At 43.4% G+C, this 21,883-nt stretch overlaps 2 protein-coding genes and 2 non-coding genes across 12 annotated transcripts in view; all 4 read right to left on the bottom strand.

The window, feature by feature from the left end:
• Positions 1-1,838: 1,838 nt before the first annotated feature.
• Positions 1,839-8,694, bottom strand: ppiab (peptidylprolyl isomerase Ab (cyclophilin A)). Its single transcript, NM_001141689.1, has 5 exons — positions 8,558-8,694; positions 6,069-6,099; positions 5,301-5,389; positions 4,672-4,844; positions 1,839-2,301 (listed from the first exon to the last, which is right to left on the bottom strand). Exons 1-5 carry the CDS (start codon positions 8,624-8,626, stop codon positions 2,169-2,171), a joined length of 495 nt encoding a protein of 164 aa, NP_001135161.1. The 5' UTR covers positions 8,627-8,694; the 3' UTR covers positions 1,839-2,168.
• LOC123726814 (small nucleolar RNA SNORD35) lies at positions 4,433-4,514 on the bottom strand. The gene has a single exon (XR_006758966.1). It is a non-coding gene; the product is annotated as a small nucleolar RNA SNORD35 (small nucleolar RNA).
• On the bottom strand, positions 5,938-6,019 carry LOC123726813 (small nucleolar RNA SNORD35). Its single transcript, XR_006758965.1, has one exon. It is a non-coding gene; the product is annotated as a small nucleolar RNA SNORD35 (small nucleolar RNA).
• Positions 8,695-9,815: 1,121 nt separating the features above from the next.
• Positions 9,816-21,883, bottom strand: part of zmiz2 (zinc finger, MIZ-type containing 2) — a 39,336-nt gene continuing 27,268 nt past the window's right edge. For 5 of the 9 annotated variants that reach the window (XM_014140087.3, XM_014140096.3, XM_014140101.3 and 2 more), the window contains 4 exons: positions 21,345-21,586; positions 19,615-19,730; positions 13,135-13,344; positions 9,816-12,346 (listed from right to left, as the gene is read on the bottom strand). In XM_014140087.3, the coding sequence (XP_013995562.1) occupies positions 12,239-12,346; positions 13,135-13,344; positions 19,615-19,730; positions 21,345-21,586 (676 nt within the window). In that variant the 3' untranslated portion in view covers positions 9,816-12,238. Of the gene's footprint in view, positions 12,347-12,663; positions 12,734-13,134; positions 13,345-19,614; positions 19,731-21,344; positions 21,587-21,883 lie in introns of all 9 variants that reach the window. The other 4 variants (XM_014140098.3, XM_014140103.3, XM_014140092.3 and 1 more) reach the window with 4 other exon arrangements.

Here is a 21,883-nt window from a genome sequence, read left to right as displayed (position 1 = left end):
GGAAACCTGAAAATAGCTGTGCAGCAACGCTCCCTTTCCAACCTGACAGAGCTTGAGAGGATCTGCAGAGAAGAATGGGAGAAACTCCCCAAATACAGGTGTGCCAAGCTTGTAGCACAATACGCAAGAATACTCGATGCTGTAATTTCTGCCAAACGTGCTTCAAAGTACTGAGTAAAGAGTCTGAATACTTATGTTAATGTGATATTTCAGCAACAATTTCTAAAGAGCTGTTTTTGCTTTGTCATTATGGGGTAGTGTGTGTAGATTGATGAGGAAAGAAAACTATTGAATCAGTTTTCGGATGTAACGTAACAAAATGTGGAAAAAGTCAAGGGTCTGAATACTATAAGGCACTAAGTGTCAAAACATTCCATTACACCATAGCCTACGCATCAACATTGTTATATGAAATGTATTAAATTACCATTGTAATTGTGCACATTGATGTCAGACATGCAACTACCCCAATGCGCTCTTGCTGATAACTGGGACAAATGAAGGACAAGCTCTTTTTGACTGACATAAGGGACTGGCCTAACTGCCTTTTATGAATATGGCCATAATGCTCGACGTGTCAATAGAATTTTGTTAGTCCAAGTAGTGGCACAGGACAGTCAACTCTGACAGTGTGTGTATTTTCTAGTTATTTAAAATATATACAAGACTAAAGCATTCATTACAAAAGGACTTAAGAAACAAGCTTTAAAACAAGGAAACTTCTTGGCAGGTAAAACAATGGAATGGTGTTTGACACTTCCTTAGGTGCCATAACCAACCATAAAATAAACAGTCAACAGGTATATGGGTCGAGACACTGGGTGTCAAGTAGTGTTACTTTGACAGTGACAGGCTGCCCAAATATGTGAAGTTCCTAAATGTGCAATGCCTGCTATTTAACCAAATAACAGTATTAAACAGATATCTTATCGTTGGCTTGTAGTCAAGCTTCATTGTCATCTACTCAGTAAAGTGGAAAAGCTGCAGGGGTGTCTGTGGGTAACCATGTGCTTACCGCTCAATACCAACTACTCACATTCCCAGCCCAGTCAAAAGCAGGTTTTATTTCCACTGAAAATGGTAATGGCCATTTAGTGTACGAGCAGTTTAATGATTAAAATGTCAGTCCATTTGTCTCACCAGGAAGCAATTTTGAGAGTTCCAAACCTATGCCAATAACAGGTTGTTCCCCTGCCCCCTGACCGTCCTAGCAAAATACTTACTTGATAAATTCTCTTTTGCTAGGCTTTGTTTGACCATTTACATTGAAAACAAATCATAGTAATGTACTTACTTGTGAAATGAGTAGTGAAGCTCTGCATTGGACCTTTAATGCATAGCACCAAATAGTACGACTAGGCTCATCGTGGTAAAAGGTGTGAACTGCATAAAAGCAAAAATCCTCAGCAATTTTAGCCTACAGGTATGAGTAAATGTCCCCTAGACAAAGGTACTTGTCCAACTAAGTCTGCTGGGCGAGTAAAAGAGCAAAGCAGATGAAGTGAAACAGATGTGCTGTATTGGTGGCTCAATCCAGGTCACCTAATCCTGTGGGCCGGAAACATGAGGGCCGCAGTAGCTCATGGGTCTGCGTACACAGCCATACCCCGGTTACTATTAATTATATTTTTTAAAGAACCATTCAGAATTTGTAGATGTTAACTGGGTTATACACCCAGCCAGGGAAGCATGCAGGAGTAACATGCCTTTTTCCCCCATCTCATTTAAGCTGGTTGTTGAATAGCTTAATTCACATTACCAGAAAGAAACACTACCACAGCAAATACTGACCACTTGTATGTAGTGCCATATAAGAAAACACTTCCAAGTCACACATCCACTCTTTTGCAGTCAGTTAAGGAGTCTTCTGCCACTTTATTCTGATTTTGTTCAACAAAAGTGGTCCACATGGGACAATTCAAAATGCAAAATAAAGGCAAGCCACAAATGAAACAAGTTCAGACACAGGACAAACCGTTCCCTAAGGGAGAGGAATGGTAAAAAAACTAATCTCAATATTAGGGAATATTGTTGATTGTGGGGGAGGGGAGAGATAAAGGGGAAGTAAGGAGAGGTTGATGCTTAGAGCTGCATGGAGGGAACAAGGGAGGAAAGGCTCAAAGCTGGGTGAAGGGATGGTGTGAAGGAGGGGTGAAAGGGAGGGATGCTCAGAGCTCTCCGCAGTCAGCGATGGCGACCTTGGCGGAACACTTGCCACTACTGGAACCCTTCTTCTCCATGCTAGCGATGATGTTGAGGCCCTCGACCACCTTGCCAAACACAACGTGCTTGCCGTTCAGCCTACAGAGGGAAAAGGTAAGAGTCAGTGGGTAACAACGCTGAGAGGTTATGGCAGTGTTCTTCCTCGACTAAGACAGGATTCCTGAGGTTTAAGGCAAACAGACAATGTTTGTAGCCATAGGGCTGTGACAAATATGGACTCTGGGGTAACAATTGTCTGGCAAAGGTAATTGTATAAACACAAAATAGACATTGTCTTGCACTTCTCCCTGGCATGTTACCCTAGCAGTAGGAACTACAGCAGGACCAGGGCTAAGCTATAATGCCCTGAATTTGGTAAAAATTAACATATTATAAAGGTTATTTTTGTCATCCATAATCACCGGTAACACCATTATACAATTACCATAACAGCCCTACTGCTTGGTGAAAACATTCAGGCCAGTGGTGCGCTGCCCTGAAGGACACTACAGCTTGCTGCCAGTGTGGCTGCATCAGGTTTGGAGGAAGCATCTTGCCAGTCAGTTTGATCATTGGTGTTTGTCACCAGTCACAGAGCATTAGGCCGTTTACACAGGCAGTCCAATTCACAACTTCCTTCCACCAATTGGTCTTTTGACCTATTCCTTTCAGATCTGATCATCAAAAAACAATTAGTGAAAAAATTCTGAATCCGTCTGCCTGTTTGGACAGCACGAGTAGTGCGTGCATGCATCAGAGGCACCATTAACCTGTTAGGGCTAGGGGGCAGTATTGACACGGCTGGATAAAAAAACATACCCGATTTAATCTGGTTACCACTCCTACCCAGTAACTAGAATATATATATACTTATTACATATGGATAGAAAACATCCTAAATTTTCTAAAACTGTTTGAATGGTGTCTGTGAGTATAACAGAACTCATTTGGCAGGCAAAACCCTGAGACATTTTCTGACAGGAAGTGGATACCTGATGTGTTGTATTGCCTTTAAACCTATCCCATTGAAAAACACAGGGGCTGAGGAATATTTTGGCACTTCCTATTGCTTCCACTAGATGTCACCAGCCTTTACAAAGTGTTTTGAGTCTTCTGGAGGGAGATCTGACCGAACAAGAGCCATGGAACGATGATGTCCCATTAGACACCTGGCGTGCGAGTTCATGTTCGGTACCCTCGTTCCAATACGTTATAAAAGAGTATGCATTCGTCCACCTTGAATATTATTCATGTTCTGGTTAAAAAAGGCCCTAATGATTTATGCTATACAACGTTTGACATGTTTGAACGAACGTAAATATATTTTTTCCCCTCGTTCATGACGAGAAGTCCGGCTGGCTTACATCATGTGCTAACGAGACGGAGATTTTTGGACATAAATGATGAGCTTTTTTGAACAAAACTACATTCGTTATGGACCTGTGATACCTGGAAGTGACATCTGATGAAGAGAATCAAAGGTAATGGATTATTTACATAGTATTTTCGATTTTAGATCTCCCCAACATGACGTCTAGTCTGTATCGCAACGCGTATTTTTCTGGGCGCAGTGCTCAGATTATTGCAAAGTGTGATTTCCCAGTAAGGTTATTTTTAAATCTGGCAAGTTGATTGCGTTCAAGAGATGTAAATCTATAATTCTTTAAATGACAATATAATATTTTACCAATGTTTTCTAATTTTAATTATTTAATTTGTGACGCTGACTTGACTGCCGGTTATTGGAGGGAAACGATTTCCTCAACATCAATGCCATAGTAAAACGCTGTTTTTGGATATAAATATGAACTTGATAGAACTAAAAATGCATGCATTGTCTAACATAATGTCCTAGGAGTGTCATCTGATGGAGATTGTAAAAGGTTAGTGCATCATTTTAGCTGGTTTTATGGTTTTGGTGACCCTGTCTTTGAATTGACAAAACATTACACACAACTCTTGTAAATGTACTGTCCTAACATACTCTAAATGTATGCTTTCGCCGTAAAACCTTTTTGAAATCGTAAAACGTGGTTAGATTAAGGAGATGTTTATCTTTCAAAGGGTGTAAAATAGTTGTATGTTTGAAAAATTTGAATTTTGACATTTATTTGGATTCAAATTTGCCGCTCTTGAAATGCACCTGCTGTTGATGGAGTGCACCACGGGTGGCACGCTAGCGTCCCACCTAGCCCATAGAGGTTAAAGGGGCTGAGGAGTGTTGGATGGTTGGACTGCATCAGTTGTTGCCATCAGGCAGTGTCGTCACAACCACAAGGCTTGGAAGACCATCGTGAGAAACATCACTTGCAGAATGTAAATGCGCGCCTCACCAGTCAGTGTCTACTGTGTGTATGCGCGCCTCACCAGTCAGTGTCTACTGTGTGTATGCGCGCCTCACCAGTCAGTGTCTACTGTGTGTATGCGCGCCTCACCAGTCAGTGTCTACTGTGTGTATGCGCGCCTCACCAGTCAGTGTTAGCAGTGCAGATAAAGAACTGGGACCCGTTGGTGTTAGGGCCAGCGTTGGCCATGGACAGACAGCCCATGCCTGTGTGCTTCAGGGTGAAGTTCTCGTCAGCAAACTTGTTGCCGTAGATGGACTTGCCCCCAGTTCCATTGTGGTTGGTGAAGTCGCCGCCCTGAAGGTAGGCAAAGTAATATACATTTTGTCACATGCCCTGAACACACTTACAAGCCCTTTCCCAACAATGCAGTTGAAAACATAATTTTGCAAAAAAGAAATCTTAACATAACGAGATAATGTAGGCTAGGCAATCAGGACAGATTCAGTGAGATCATGGCCATTCATTTGTATAACTCCCTTTTTTAATCATGCCAATGGAAAGAGTCCTGTTTTCTACAAAACTTTGTGTTGGAACTGCATCAGCAACGTTGTCATAACCACAAGGTTTGGAAGACCATTGTGAGGAAAACAGCTGCAGAGAACCTGTGTAAATCAGTCAATTAAACATATGGTGGGTGGGGGAGTCCAGCATAAAGCCTGGTCGCAGCTGTGAGCTATGATCAGACCCTGTATTCAGAAAGCATATCAGAATACACACGTTGATTTAGGTTAAGGTCATACCCCTGCTCACCTGGCACATGAAACCTGGGATGATGCGATGGAAGCTGGAGCCCTTGTAGCCAAACCCCTTGTCCCCAGTGCACAGGACGCGGAAGTTCTCTAGGGGAAAACAGGAAACGTCACGATCAGTGACTGTGCATAGCAGCTTAAAGGCATAAAGGCTGCATCAAGTCAAAATGCAGGGGGTTCTGTGACTGATCATTGAAATATCAATAACCGGAAAGGTTGGTTTCAAGTACACTTGCATTATATCTTTGAAACAGATTTGACGTACAAGTCAAGGCTTTTTTGGGGTGATAAAGCATTGCAGCTACACAAGTTACTGAATAGTAGAATCATTGAGTCAAACAGATTGGCCCATATGTTTGACATCACTAGAATATGGTCGCTAGCTAACCACATGTGCATCACAACCCCAGTCTGCTGCAGAGGAAGCAAATAGGCCATGTCTGCAGGGCTTAGTTCACAGTCTGTCAAACAGGCCACAAGGACTAACAATAGGCAGGGGCTCCACTGCCTAGTAAACCCATTCACAGCGGGCCACAATGCTACTGCTTACTTATCGGAAGCAGACCTGCCCTTTTGAATTTAAATGCATCAGCAGTTCATTGTATCTGGGGGGCATGACAGAGGCACCTTTGGAAGGTTGGACTGCATCAGTTGTTGCCATTAGGCAGTGTCGTCACAACCACAAGGCTTGGAAGACCATCGTGAGAAACATCATTTGCAGAGAAAGGGTGAATTATTCAGGAAATTCCAATCATTGAAGCGATCTTACCTGCAGTCTTGGGGACAACATCAGCAAAAAGCTGCAAGAAAAGATATGGCTTTTCATTAGCATACAATCAAGAGCAAACAGCATGCAGAAAGAGCCTTTGACACTACGAACAACATGAGGGTAAGGCAGGGTTGGAAGGGAAAGACTTAAAGCATTGACTACAGGAACCTAGGCAGACATGGGCTAGACACCTTTGGTTCAAGGTGTTGTGTTCTAGACTCACTCTGTTAAGATCCACCAGAACTCCCATGTGAGAACAATAAGACTGGTGTTACACTGAGGTGAAGCTACAGAAGCTGTTCATTTCCAACCTATCATGTGACAGTCCGGGGCAACAGACTAGCAACTGGCCACCACAGCTTCAGGCAATATCAGAATTCCACCACATGAGCAGTGTGCACCATCTCATATTGCTTTATACAATACAAGTGCTCACATTACACTATCAGCTAACCACTCACGGTTAAAGTTTGAATTAAATTATACTGTTCCTTAAGGTAGTAATCTAGGATCAGTTTACACATGTTGAATGCGTTAGGAGGGATGGGAAGACAGATGTGTCTAGGGGCCTGTTACACTATATTATATTCCTGGCAAGTGTCAACATCTGAAGTGATAAAAGCAACATACAGGCCCCTTCACAACATGCCTTGCTGGGAGTGCCCCTGCATGGACCACCATGCGCCAGCCTGCACAGCAGCTCTCCTCCCCACTTCCCTCCCTTCTAGCACCAGACACACCCACATCTGGAGCTAGTACTTTTCCACTCAGGAACAAGTTCAATGCAGAAAAGGGAAGTCACCAGTTAACACAGCCACAAAGTCAGTGGCTAAACCCCACCCATTTCTAATGCTTGATTTTTACAACATAACCCCACCGCTAACCTTGTCCAACCTTACATTAGGAACAAAGCGCAAATGTTTGTTTTAATGAATCTATCATAGACCATTGACTGATAAGGAAGGCCAACCCACTCCACTGCTGACCAATGCTGTAGGACCAAGTGGCCAAGCACCATGGAGGCTTATCTAAGGGCAGTTGTGGCCAAATGATCCCGAATTTGATTGACTGAAATCTACCGGGCTTGCTGGCTAACTTGTTTAGTTTGGCAAACACCAACAGACCAAGGCCTGTTGCTGGCATGGCCTCTGCGTCAAACAATGGAGTCCGCTACACGGACACGTGCTCCCTCCCACAGGATGACAAAGGTTGGGAAACCAAATTGTACAAAACGCTGCAAAAGTCAAATTCACAAGAATCGCCACTATAGTCACTTTTGCCGTTTGGAAGGTTGTTGAATCTGATCAAGGAATTGCATTTTATTCTCCTGGATTTCGCTGAGGCCTTGCGGGTGGACAAGCGTGTCTCCATGTCCACGTGCTCCTGGAAGGGGCAACAAAATGCACGCGTGCAATCTGGTGCCAACACTGCACCTACAACTTCAGTCAACGAAATCTGTAGATTTGTCATAAATTGTAACGTAAAACGAGATCTCATTGTGAAATTAATGTGCACTGGGGATATGCAGGGGCCTTGTGTTTAAATGGAACACAATTACTTAACAGTCGCAATGACAATATCAGCGATATTTTACCACATGGCCAGATGACTGAACATGTCTGGCATTAAGCAAAATACAGCTTACTTAATAACGATGAAGTGATTCCTATCCGATGGGCTGCGGTTATACTGAGGGCGCATAGGACACTCCTTGGGCCATTAGCAAATATGCTGGTAGACAGCATTAATATAATTCAAATGCAGCAATCTAAATGTATTCCAATTTTAACGATTGTACGTAATCAAAGCATGGGCTGCGGTGAGTGCTTTTTGGTACGTTTTGTTCCCTTCCAAACCTGCATCCCCTCCTTTCTCAAAATGGCATCTGGCGCGACGAAAAGGGGATGCTGAAAATGGCGACCGGCTAAAATTGCATGTGCGGTGACTAGCTAGCTACAGCACATAACTAGCTAGGTTATGTTCATCGAACAAACGCAATTACAACATTTACGTTCACATGTCTAAGACTGGCGTAACATGTGAATAAGTTACCGAAAGCGATGGACATATTTTACACCACCATGGCAAGTGTTTCAAACTCTGCTTCAGAAAGAAATGCGATTTAGTTAGAGTACCGGTATGGAAATGCAACACATACAGCGTTAAAGGCCAGTCAACGCTAACAGCAAACAAACCACAATCAATTGACAATTTAAAATGTAGGCAAATCAAGCGATGTAAGTTAGTGTTCGTTAGGTACGAGAAGAGTTAAGTTTTCAATGAACCTAAAGTTAAATTGTTCGTAAAGTAACTAACGTTATTCAACATGTTAGAGGAGCACGTGGACCCCGTCTGACAGCATCCCGGGTGCAGTCACCTACCCGGCAGCGAGTTAGAATAAACCGAAGGAGAAATTAACAATTATTTTAAAGGTTCAGTAGAGCAGAAAGTTAATTGACTCCAAAAAGCCGACTTGCTTTACTCCTTACCTCCATTTCAATCCTTCCGGCGGGGGTATCGCCGATAGTGATGTCGAAGTAAACTCTGGGGTTAGGCATGTTTGGGATTAAACTTTTATTTTTTTTGTGAAACTACACGAGTGCAGACAGTAGATACAGGACGGTGCCGCAGCTGAATCGGAACGGAAATGCTGCCGTTTACACTAGATATATATGCGCACCAAGGGAAGCCCCCGGAGGCAATGAGAACCAATAAGAAGACTGGGGCTGCTGAGTGACATCGGTTTTAACCAATTAAAGGTCTTGTGGGTGAATAAATTAGAACAATGGTCACTTCCCCTGCACGCCCGTTTGATCAGCAAGATTTAGGGGACGGACTCGTGATTTACATCTGGATTGGCCCATTGTGGTTCGTACATATGACGATATCGCATTCTGCCCAATGCGCTGCCAGGGGAAGTGTGGGTGTGTTCTGGCGGTGGCGCGTTCGTGGATTCCAGGGCGTCTCCCGCCGAATAAAATCGCCATTATGGCTCAAATATAAACGTCAGTTATCAATGGATCTGTATGGTGCAACGGGTCGGGAATGGCCTGTTTCTCTCGATCACCGCTGGACAAAGCGCTCGCGGAATGTATGCGACATCATCACCAATGATTGTAATAAAATACAGAGCTTTTGTGTTGCATTGTGAATAATCTTCTGATTGTCAGATTTGAAAAAGTGCTGTGTGTGTGTGTGCCTGCGTGATGCTACAGCATGCGTTGGGGGCCACGCCTGAAATGTTGCGGATGAATCGATTGTATCGGGTTGCTGACTCGAGCCTGAGTTCTGCTGAACATGGAATGACATCAGGGTGTTCTTTCCTGTAGCCTACCCTGCTACACCAGCTAGGGGGTCCGAATACAGTAAATAGACAACTAGGGAAACGTGATCATTCAGAAGTGACATTTTTTACTTAGAAAACGGATGGAAAATATGGAAATCATCTTTAGAAAAACTGGTGTGCAGTTAAATAGGACAATTCAACATTTCATTAATTGTATTATTAACTGACATTAGCCTCTAAGCGTCATCATCTAGAGAATAATAAACCACGAAAAATTATTCCATAGCATGTGTTGTTCATGTCTCATATAGTAACCTTGGCCCATATTCACAAAGCACAATCTTACTCATTATGATCGGAAAATATGTGTGAATACAGGCCCCCATATGTCTTCTGACATTATGAATTTGACATTTCCTAACTCGTAGCCTCTGCTAGTTTAAACACATATAGGACAGATGTGCACAGCTTCACCAACACTTTAATTACTCTAATAACAACAATATTATCATGATTATTAAAAAAAAAATGAATTGGATACAGATGTTCTTAAACTAAACATTGCACATCCAACATCTGGTGCTCTAAACAGTTAGGCCTGCAAACCAATGACAACCTCAGAGGGGTGGGAACAGACAGATAGTCCCCTCAGGCTAAGGACCCAGAGAGAGGAAGCATGAAGGCTGTTTAAACCTTGGAAATAGGCTGTTTTAAATGTGTGTTACTGGGCTGGAGAGGAAGAGAGAGGGAGGAAGGAATGGAGGGGATACACATTCACTCCTTGACATACGGGAAACACATGGTGAGCATAATTTGTCCACCTGTCCTCTCTCCATCAATTCACAGGAGTTCACTGGGGATGCTTCGATCCATTCCCATCGTCTTGAAAGTGTGTGTGTACATTTGTGCATGTTTAAATGTCTCTGCAGTATAGTTATGAAAGAGAGACAGGGTGAGAAGGGAGGAGTACCAGAGACAGATAGGGTGTGAGTGGAGGTGAGTTCCCCATGTCTGGCTTCTGACTCCCCCTCTATGTGTCCCACTCAGGGAAAAACAAACAGTTCAAACATCTAGTAGTTTCCTTATTTACCAACTGGCCTGATATGAGACACGTCTCTCTCTACACAATTCCTCCCATCTCCTTTTGTGTGCTGGCTTTGTATGACCTCATCTGTATAGATACATTAAGGTGTGTACTGTAGGTATTTCCCAGGGCCCAGTTTCCTGATGGAACTTGGCTTAATGGTTTTATGCCTGGAGCAGACCAACTGCTTGATTGCATTTTGGTATACCAGAAGTATTCATTTACAATGGAATGCTGCAGCTGTAGTGCGTTTGTTCTGTGTTGTGCATACATTGGATTTATCCAACATGTGCATCAAATTGTATGCGTAGACTTGACATAAACAGTAGCAAAAGGTGAATGTTGAACTTTTGTTGCTCATATATATCAAGTAACAACTTTGGATTACAAAATGAAAAAGTTGGACTGCAGAATGTATTATGCAGTGTTGATGCAACTGCAATGTTGGTCTGTTCTAGGCGTTAAATTATGCACATTTCCTACAACACCGAATAGGTAACGCGTTTCCCAAACCAAAACCTACAGCGAAAGGTCGCTAAATGAATCATTGGAGCATGTGTCGATACTGATAGGATCGAAAGAACGGGAGTGCTGCTCTCAGATCAGCTTTCTCCATCCAAATCTTACCTTAACATTAGAATTATTTCACAATACTGACGGATAAGCTCCTAGAGAAAAATTACCGCCTACTGCTGCTAATATTGACGCAGCTTATTCTATTTGGCACATCAGGCTACACATGAACTTTATTGACTAATTACAGACAGTAGCCTAGCCTAAAAGTAGCAAAATAGAACTCGATTGAACATTAAATATATTTCATGATTATAATAGGCCAATAGCCTACTTTTTATTTGAATAGTCATCTCGGTTTTATTTGAAACATTTTTATACGTAGCTTGTTTGTATCAATGGCAAAGACATTGACAACTTTGTATTTGTATGCAACTTTGTTCTGAAGTTTTCGGCGGTCACAGAGATAGATAAACCATGTGATTCTATGATTAGAGCGATCGGTGTAATAAAGTGACGCGGGAGGGTAAAAAAGATTCTAACGAAGCACTTAGCTGTTCTACTAGCGGTCGGAGGCAGGCGTTAAATCAGGCCTATGAGCGTTTAAGTGCAACGTTAATAACGATGGTTTAGGGAAACAGCTCAATAAATTTAACGATCCTCCTATGAAGGTTCTAACCATTAATTTAGCCTTAGATGCTTTTGGGAAACCGGGCCCTGGTGTAAACACTAAATATCCTCATTTCAGCATTCATAACTCCCATTTAGAATGAACAACAACAACTCTTAGTTTTATTTATGACACTAAGTAATGTAATGTCATGTCAGAGATCCACTGTCTGTTTCTCGTTTATTGACAAGTTCCACAATCATAAATACACAATGGAAAGTCAGCATAACACTTAATTTTTCTGGTTTCTAAAAAGGTCCTTTAAAAAGTTGAAAATCCTTCGGCTTGTGATTTTTTAAGAACATTACAGTTATAGCGGCTGGCCAGTGCAGGCAGTCCCATTTTTCACTTGATTATTCTTTTTTAATTTTTTTGATGGATCCAGAGTGCAAAGGGATGCTTTATAATGAGTCTAAAAACACTACAGTCTTGACAGAGTTTCCAGACAGAGAAAGTCATGTCTGTCTCTCACTACCCTCTGCACCTTCCTGTTGGTCTGGTCCACAGAGGGTAGGGATGGGCAGGCATGGGGTTTAAAAACATGAATCCTTCTCTGTCCCGTCCCCTCCCCCCTCTCAATAGGATGAAGCTGTCCCTAAACGGGGAAGGAAGAGTCTTCAGTTGTTCTCGAACAGAGAGAGCAGGTCATCGTTGCTGTTGCTAGGTAGATCTGGAGGACCCAGGTAGGACAACAGCTCGTCTGGATTGGTCAGCTCAGGGAGAAGCTGGAGAGGGGGAACAGAGAGAAAGAAGGGGGAGAGAAAGTGTTATTGTCATTGTTGCTTTGATGTGTTCCTTCGCTTTTCATGCCAATAAAGCGTCTTGAATTAAAATAAATGGATTTTGAAAAAGCAGAGAGAAAGGGGTAGAGAGAGAAAGAGAGAGAGAAAGGTTTGTTTGTGGCACATGGATGTGGCAAAAAACAAGCTCTTTCCAAGAGTGAAGGTAGCTTCAGATAGCTTCAGTTCCACATGCCCAATATAACTCAATCTACAGTATCGCTGAACGAGCAGCTAGCTGGCTTTCTGTGTGGTTGCCTTACGGTTGTCTAACGGTTGTCTTATGGTTGTCTTACGGTTGTCGAAGTAGAATGATCTGTGGAAGTTCCTCCCCTGCAACCGGTTCGCCCCGTCCCCAGTGAAAGAGGGAGGGTGGGGGTTAGTATAAAACCACCCACATGGGCCCAGATCCAATATCCACACCAGCAATATCACTTAGGATGTATGCCCAATATAGGACTTGGTAATGGCATCGCATGCATCACATGTACACACTTAACTTAAACCTGCATGAATCATAACCACTTCCTCATTGGTGTTGCATTTTCAAACCAATGTGTACCTTACAGATTTGCAAAGTGGATGTTTTCTATCGCAGCGGTTGCCCAATCTCACAAGGAGAAAACTTGTTTTTGCCATATCTGTATCGGCTATCATTGTGTCTAGAAAATATCTGTTATCGGTATCGGACACCATTTCCATATGGGTGTGACAGGGCTAAGGTAGTGACTTACGTCCAGGGTGTGATCCGCTCCCTCTCCTCCTCCCGCTCCCCCTAGGCCGAACGAACCCTCCGTCTGCAGCCGGGCATTCTGGGTATTGGAGTTCCGCTGCTGCATCTGTCCGCCAACGATACTCTGGTTACCGTGAAGACCCTGCTGGTGCTGCTGCTGTTGTTGCTGCAGGGCATTATGGGAAGGGTCCATACGGCCAGAGTGGGACATCTGATGGAGAGCGAAAGAGAAGAGAGGGATAGGAAGGGAGAAAGAGAGAACATCGAGTTTCACATTGTATGATGTTATTTGGAGGTTACGTTCAGGGCAGGTGTGAATGAATCCTTCAGGACTTCTGCTCCACAGTCTGTGTGTGTGACAGAGAGAAGTGAAGAGGAGTAATGGTGGATGCTTTGTGCCCTCTCAAATACTTTGTTGGACAGCTGAGCAGCTGTCTGTGACAGGCGTGAGCGCCTGCAGGTGTGTGTGTGTGTTTGTAAGAGTGTGTGTGTGTGTAAATGCTGTCTCCTCCAGGCCCAGTCAAAAGGCTCTTCACTGTACACACAAGCCAGAAGGGCATGACAGTCACTCTTAGATAACTTAGATGAATACATCACTTTATATAAACGTGCGCACGCACACAAAGTAGCATCAGGCTAAACTAATGTGGTCAATCAGCTGATGTCTTTATTCAAAGCCACTTACGGTGAACACAAACACACAATATTCACCCTACTCAAGAATCCACCTAACCGCCGTTGCAAGCACCATTCTCTAACCAACCGTACCATTGGAACCACAGCAAGACAGTGTTTGTGTGTCTGACTTACTACTCTACTGTGTCAAGGACAGTCAATGGTTGAATCTCAAATGGCACCCAACTCCCTATATAGTTCACTACTTTTGACCAGGGCTGTAGGGCTCAGTTAATATGTAGTGCACTATATGGAATAGGGTGCCATTTGGGACGTACTCGATGTGTGTAATTGGAAGCACGAGATGGTCATCTGATATTGGACACATTCTCAGGAGTTACTCCATTACCATACTACTGCAACTTTTAGTCACTGCCTGTCAGGCACTTTAAGATGTCCAATATGTACATATTTAAAAGTATGCTATGCAATTATAATATATTAGAGGATTTAGTCCTAACAAGTGTGCATCTGATAAGGGCACATTCCATTGACGTTACCAGCAGTATAATATATATAGCATAATATACAGTCCCAGTCAAAAGTTGACACCTACTCATTCAAGGGTTTTTCTTTATTTTTACTATTTTCTTCATTGTAGAATAATAGTGAAGACATCAAAACTATGAAATAACACATATGGAATCATGTAGTAAAAAAAAAAAAAAAAAAAGAGTGTTAAATCTAAATATATTGATGACAGCTTGCACACTCTTGACATTCCCTCATCCAGCTTCATGACGAATGCTTTTCCAACAGTCTTGAAGGACTTCCCACATATGCTGAGCACTTGTTGGCTGCTTTTCCTTCACTCTGCGGTCCAACTCATCCCAAACCATCTCAATTGGGTTGAGGTCGGGTGATTGTGGAGGCCAGGTCATCTGATGCAGCACTCCATCACTCTCCTTCTTGGTCAAATAGCCTGTACACAGCCTGGAGGTGTGTTTTGGGTCATTGTCCTGTTGAAAAACAAATGATAGTCCCACTAAGCGCAACCCAGATGGGATGGCGTATCGCTACAGAATGCTGTGGTAGCCCTGCTGGTTAAGTGTGCCTTGAATTCTAAATAAATCACTGACAGTGTCACCAGCAAAGCACCACCATGCTTCACGGTGGGAATCACACACATGTGGAGATCATCCGTTCACCTACTCTGCGTCTCAGAAACACACGGCAGTGTTTTCCACTGGTCTAATGTCCATTGCTCGTGTTTCTTGGCCCAAGCAAGTCTCTTCTTCTTCTTATTGGTGTCCTTCAGTGGTGGTTTCTTTGCAGCAATTTGACCATGAAGGCCTGATTCACAGTCTCCTCTGAACAGTTGATGTTGAGATGCGTCTGTTAGTTGAACTCTGTGAAGCATTTATTTGGGCTGCAATTTATGAGGTGCAGATAACACTAATGAACTTATACTCTGCAGCAGAGGTAACTCTGGGTCTTCCTTTCCTGTGGCAGTCCTCATGAGAGACAGTTTCATCATAGCGCTTGATGGTTTTTGTGACAGCACTTGAAACTTTCAAAGTTGTTGAAATATTCTGGACTGACCTTCATGTCTTAAAGTAATGGACTGTCGTTTCTCTGCTTACTCGAGCTGATCTTATCATAATATGGACTTGGTCTTTTACCAAAGACACCTTCTACCTTGTCACAACACAACTCACTGTCTCAAACGCACTAAGGAAAGAAATTACAAACAAACTTTTAACAAGGCACACCTGTTAATCAAATGCATTCCAGGTGACTACCTCATGAAGCTGGTTGAGAGAATGCCAAGAGTGTGCAAAGCTAACTTCAAGGCAAAGGGAGGCTACTTTGAAGAATCTAAAATATAAAACATTTTGATTTGTTTAACACTTTTTTGGTTACCACATGATTCCATGTGTTATTTCATAGTTTTGATGTCTTCACTATTATTCTACATTGCCTAGAAGAACTCTAGGAACTCTGCCTAGAAGGCCAGCATCCCACTGACAAAGAAATGATCAGTCTATAATTTTAATGGTAGGTTTATTTGAACAGTGAGAGACAGAATAACAACAACAAAAAATCCAGAAAAACGCATGTCAAAAATGTTATAAATTAATAAGCATTTTAATGAGGGAAATAAGTATTTGACCCCCTCTCAATGAGAAAGATTTCTGGCTCCCAGGTGTCTTTTATACAGGTAAGGAGCTGAGATTAGGAGCACACTCTTAAAGGGAGTGCTCCTAATCTCAGTTTGTTAACTGTAAAAAAGACACGTGTCCACAGAAGCAATCAGATTCCAAACTCTCCACCATGGCCAAGACCAAAGTGCTCTCCAACGATGTCAGGGACAAGATTGTAGACCTACACAAGGCTGGAATGGGCTATAAGACCATCGCCAAGCAGCTTGGTGAGAAGGTGACAACAGTTGGTGTGATTATTCGCAAATGGAAGAAACACAAAAGAACTGTCAATCTCCCTCGGCCTGGGGCTCCATGCAAGATCTCACCTCGTGGAGTTGCAATGATCGTGAGAATGGTGAGGAATCAGCCCAGAATGACACGGGAGGATCTTGTCAATGATCTCAAGGCAGCTGGGACCATAGTCACCAAGAAAACAATTGGTAACACACTACGCTGTGAAGGACTGAAATCCTGCAGCGCCCGCAAGGTCCCCCTGCTCAAGAACGCACATATACATTCCCATCTGAAGGTTGCTAATGAACATCTGAATGATTCAGAGGACAACTGGGTGAAAGTGTTGTGGTCAGATGAGACCAAAATGGAGCTCTTTGGCATCAACTGAACTCGCCGTGTTTGGAGGAGGAGGAATGCTGCCTATGACCCCAAGAACACCATCCCCACCGTCAAACATGATGGAGGAAATATACTGCTCAAAAAAATAAAGGGAACACTTAAACAACACATCCTAGATCTGAATGAAAGAAATAATCTTATTAAATACTTTTTTCTGTACATAGTTGAATGTGCTAACAACAAAAATCACACAAAAATAATCAATGGAAATCCAATTTATCAACCCATGGAGGTCTGGATTTGGAGTCACACTCAAAATTAAAGTGGAAAACCACACTACAGGCTGATCCAACTTTGATGCAATGTCCTTAAAACAAGTCAAAATGAGGCTCAGTAGTGTGTGTGGCCTCCACGTGCCTGTATGACCTCCCTACAACGCCTGCTCCTGACGAGGTGGCGTATGGTCTCCTGAGGGATCTCCTCCCAGACCTGGACTAAAGCATCCACCAACTCCTGGACAGTCTGTGGTGCAACGTGGCGTTGGTGGATGGAGCGAGACATGATGTCCCAGATGTGCTCAATTGGATTCATGTCTGGGGAACGGGCAGGCCAGTCCATAGCATCAATGCCTTCCTCTTGCAGGAACTGCTGACACACTCCAGCCACATGAGGTCTAGCATTGTCTTGCATTAGGAGGAACCCAGGGCCAACCGCACCAGCATATGGTCTCACAAGGGGTCTGAGGATCTCATCTCGGTACCTAATGGCAGTCAGGCTACCTCTGGCGAGCACATGGAGGGCTGTCCGGCCCCCCAAAGAAATGCCACCCCACACCATGACTGACCCACCGCCAAACCGGTCATGCTGGAGGATGTTGCAGGCAGCAGAACGTTCTCCACGGCGTCTCCAGACTCTGTCACGTCTGTCACATGTGCTCAGTGTGAACCTGCTTTCATCTGTGAAGAGCACAGGGCGCCAGTGGCGAATTTGCCAATCTTGGTGTTCTCTGGCAAATGCCAAACGTCCTGCACGGTGTTGGGCTGCACAACCCCCACCTGTGGACGTCGGGCCCTCATACCACCCTCATGGAGTCTGTTTCTGACCGTTTGAGCAGACACATGCACATTTGCGGCCTACTGGAGGTCATTTTACAGGGCTCTGGCAGTGCTTCTCCTGCTCCTCCTTGCACAAAGGCGGAGGTAGCGGTCCTGCTGCTGGGTTGTTGCCCTCCTACGGCCTTCTCCACGTCTCCTGATGTACTGGCCTGTCTCCTGGTAGCGCCTCCATGCTCTGGACACTACGCTGACAGACACAGCAAACCTTCTTGCCACAGCTCGCATTGATGTGCCATCCTGGATGAGCTGCACTACCTGAGCCACTTGTGTGGGTTGTAGACTCCGTCTCATGCTACCACTAGAGTGAAAGCACCGCCAACATTCAAACGTGACCAAAACATCAGCCAGGAAGCATAGGAACTGAGAAGTGGTCTGTGGTCCCCACCTGCAGAACCACTCCTTTATTGGGGGTGTCTTGCTAATTGCCTATAATTTCCACCTGTTGTCTATTCCATTTGCACAACAGCATGTGAAATGTATTGTCAATCAGTGTTGCTCCCTAAGTGGACAGTTTGATTTCACAGAAGTGTGATTGACTTGGAGTTACATTGTGTTGTTTAAGTGTTCCCTTTATTTTTTTGAGCAGTGTATTATGCTTTGGGGGTGTTTTTCTGCTAAGGGGACAGGACAACTTCACCGCATCAAAGGGACGATGTACGGGACCATGTACCGTCAAATCTTGGGTGAGAACCTCCTTCCCTCAGCCAGGGCATTGAAAATGGGTCGTGGATGGGTATTCCAGCATGACAATGACCCAAAACACACGGCCAAGGCAACAAAGGAGTGGCTCAAGAAGAAGCACATTAAGGTCCTGGAGTGGCCTAGCCAGTCTCCAGACCTTAATCCCATAGAAAATCTGTGGAGGGAGCTGAAGGTTCGAGTTGCCAAACGTCAGCCTCGAAACCTTAATGACTTGGAGAAGATCTGCAAAGAGGAGTGGGACAAAATCCCTCCTGAGATGTGTGCAAACCTGGTGGCCAACTACAAGAAATGTCTGACCTCTGTGATTGCCAACAAGGGTTTTGCCACCAAGTACTAAGTCATGTTTTGTAGAGAGGTCAAATACTTATTTCCCTCATTAACATGCAAATCAATTTATAACATTTTTGACATGCGTTTTTCTGGATTATTTTGCTGTTATTCTGTCTCTCACTGTTCAAATAAACCTACCATTAAAATGATAGACTGATCATTTCTTTGTCAGTGGGCAAACGTACAAAATCAGCAGGGGATCAAATACTTTTTTCCCCTCACTGTATGTATGTATGTACATACACGTGTGTGCAAAAGCTGAATAATGTAGGCGCCCAGTAATTTAGGACCACAACAAAAAATATTTGAGATATTACATGTAGAATCCTTCAATCTTTCTAGGCGCACGGGTGCTCCTAAACACAAATTCCAGGTCACACAGCAAAATATTTAGGCACACATGTGAGTAAAATGGTCACACTGTAGAGCCTTGTGCACATCATTTAGTAAATCCAAGGGAGATAATGGAAAGTCTAATTAAGACAAGGCACCCAGAATTTTGCGTGGTTCACATTCCCAACGGACAAACATTTGTGTATAGTTCACTTTCCTGGACTGAAACAACTTTAAATGCATTTCGATTGTATCAAACTAATTAATTCCTATAACTGAAAAGATAACAATGGAAAATAAATTAGAAGATTAAGTGCTTGTTTCAGGATAACATTTTTTGCCAATGCTTTCTGAGTATTTCAGAGTCCATTTGGACTTTCATGTTCACCCGTCTCGTTCAGCTCCGCTGTTAACCATTAAGTGACCTAATTGGAGCCTGTGATGTAGGCACATCAGTGTGTACTTTGACCCTGTGTTTGTGTGTGCTTCTTCACTCCCTTTCTAACCCAGTCAGACATTAGGCCATTCACTTTCAGACCCTGACTGACTTGAAATGGAATCTACCCCGGAAGCATATCACTATAGCCTGAGGGGATCTGTGTGTGTTACCTGGTCCTGCTGGTAGATGTTAGGTGGTCCAGGGGAGGTGAAGTCTCTCAGGGTGGGAGTTCCAGGGGTGTTGGGGAACTCAGAGAAGCCTGACTGGCTGGAGTATCCTTGACCTGCTGAATGATCAACACACGACAGACACAGGTGGAAGTGTTGTGTTGCAAAAAACTATTTCAATTGTAACTAATAGGAGGCAATATAATTAATTTGCTGTACAGTACCAGTCAAAAGATAGGACACACATTCCAGGGTTTGCCTTTATTTTGACTATTTTCCACATTGTAGAATAATAGTGAAGACATCAAAACTATGAAATAACACATATGGAATAATGTAGTAACCAAAAAAGTATATATTTTACATTTGAGATTCTTCAAAGAAGCCACCCTTTCCCTTGATGACAGCTTTACACTTGCTATTCTCTCAACCAGCTTCACCTAGAATGCTTTTCCAACAGTCTTGAAGGACTTCCCACATATGCTGAGCACTTGTTGGCTGCTTTTCCTTCACTCTGCAGTCCAACTCATCCCAAAACATCTCAATTTGGGTTGAGGTCAGGTGATTGTGGAGGCCAGGTCATCTGATGCAGCACTCCATCACTCTCCTTCTTGGTCAAATAGCCATTACACAGCTTGGAGGTGTGTTGGGTCATTTTGCTGTTGAAAAACAATTGATAGTCCCACTAAGCACAAACCAGCTAGGATGGCGTATCGCTGCAGAATGCTGTGCTGGTTAAAGTGTGCCTTCAATTCTAAATAAATCACAGTGTCACCAGCAGAGCACCTCCACAGGATCACACCTCCTCCTCCATGCTTCACGGTGGGAACCACACATGCAGCAGTCATCCGTTCATATACTCTGCTTCTCACAAAGACAGCGGTTGGAACCAAAAATATCAAATTTGGCCAAAGGACAGATTTCCACCAGTCTAATGTCCATTGCTCGTGTTTCTTGGCACAAGCAAGTCTCTTCTTCTTATTGGTGTCCTTTCGTTGTGGTTTCTTTGCAGCAATTCGACCATGTAGGACTAATTCACACAGTCTCCACTGAACAGCTGATGTTGAGATGTGTCTGTTACTTGAACTCTGTGAAGCATTTATTTGGGCTGCAATCTGAGGTGCAGTTAAATCTAATGAATTTATCCTCTGCAGCCGAGGTAACTGTCTTCCTTTCCTTCGGCGGTCCTCATGAGAGCCAGTTTCATCATAGCACTTGATGACTTTTGCGACTGCACTTGAAGAAACTTTCAAAGTTCTTCAAATGTTCCATATTGACTGACCTTCATGTCTTAAAGTAGTGATGGATTGTCGTTTCACTTTGCTTATTTGAGTTTTTCCTGCAATAATTGGTATTTTACCAAATAGGGCTTTCTTCTGCATACCAACCCTACCTTGTCACAACAACTGACTCAAAACCATTAAGAAAAGAAATTCCACAAACAAACTTTTAACAAGGCACACCTGTTAATTGAAATGCATTGCAGGTGACTACCTCATGAAGCTGGTTGAGAGAATGCCAAGAGTGTGCAAATCTGTCATCAAGGCAAAGGGTGGCTATTTGAAGAATCTGAAATGTAAAATATATTTTGATTTGTTTAACACTTTTTTGGTTACTACATGATTCCATGTGTTATTTCATAGCTTTGATATCTTAAGAAAAACCCTGTAATGAGTAGGTGTGTCTAAACTTTTGACTGGTACTGAATGTGTGTGTGCCCGTCTCCTCCCTACCTTGGCTGTTGTAGTCAGGTGTGTTCCTGCCCCCAGGTGGTAGACCCTGGTAGGGCGAGGAGGCCGGCCCCAGGGCAGCTATCATCTCCATGACATTGGGCATCATCATGTGACTGGGGCTGACCGTCCGGCAGCGCTTCAACACAGGCCCGTCTGCTTCCTCCTTTATGTGGATGTCTGGTTTAATGGGCACCGGCCTCCAGCCACACACTGGATCAATGGTGATCTCCTCATAGTCCGAGCTGAGGAGGGAAGAGGGGGAGAGAAAGGTTAGTGAATGAAGAGAAAGATGAAGGGCCCATTTCAAGGACAGCTAACTGTAGACCTAATTCTGGCTAAGTTAATGAAGAACTAAAAATGAACATAGTAGGACAGGCAAATTCAGATCTAGACCTCAAAGCTAGTTCCACTTCTAATGTATTTAAATTCTTTCCCTTTAAATGGACTCCAGGTGGGAGTAATTCATTATCAGGTAGAACAGAAAACCAGCAGTACTCTGGTCCTCCAGGCCCAGATATGAACACCTCTGTAGTAGGGGA

Source organism: Salmo salar, chromosome 01 (assembly GCF_965601325.2).
Source record: "Salmo salar chromosome 01, fSalSal1, whole genome shotgun sequence".
Lineage (NCBI taxonomy): Eukaryota > Metazoa > Chordata > Actinopteri > Salmoniformes > Salmonidae > Salmo > Salmo salar.
This window is presented reverse-complemented; position numbering and strand designations above follow the sequence as displayed.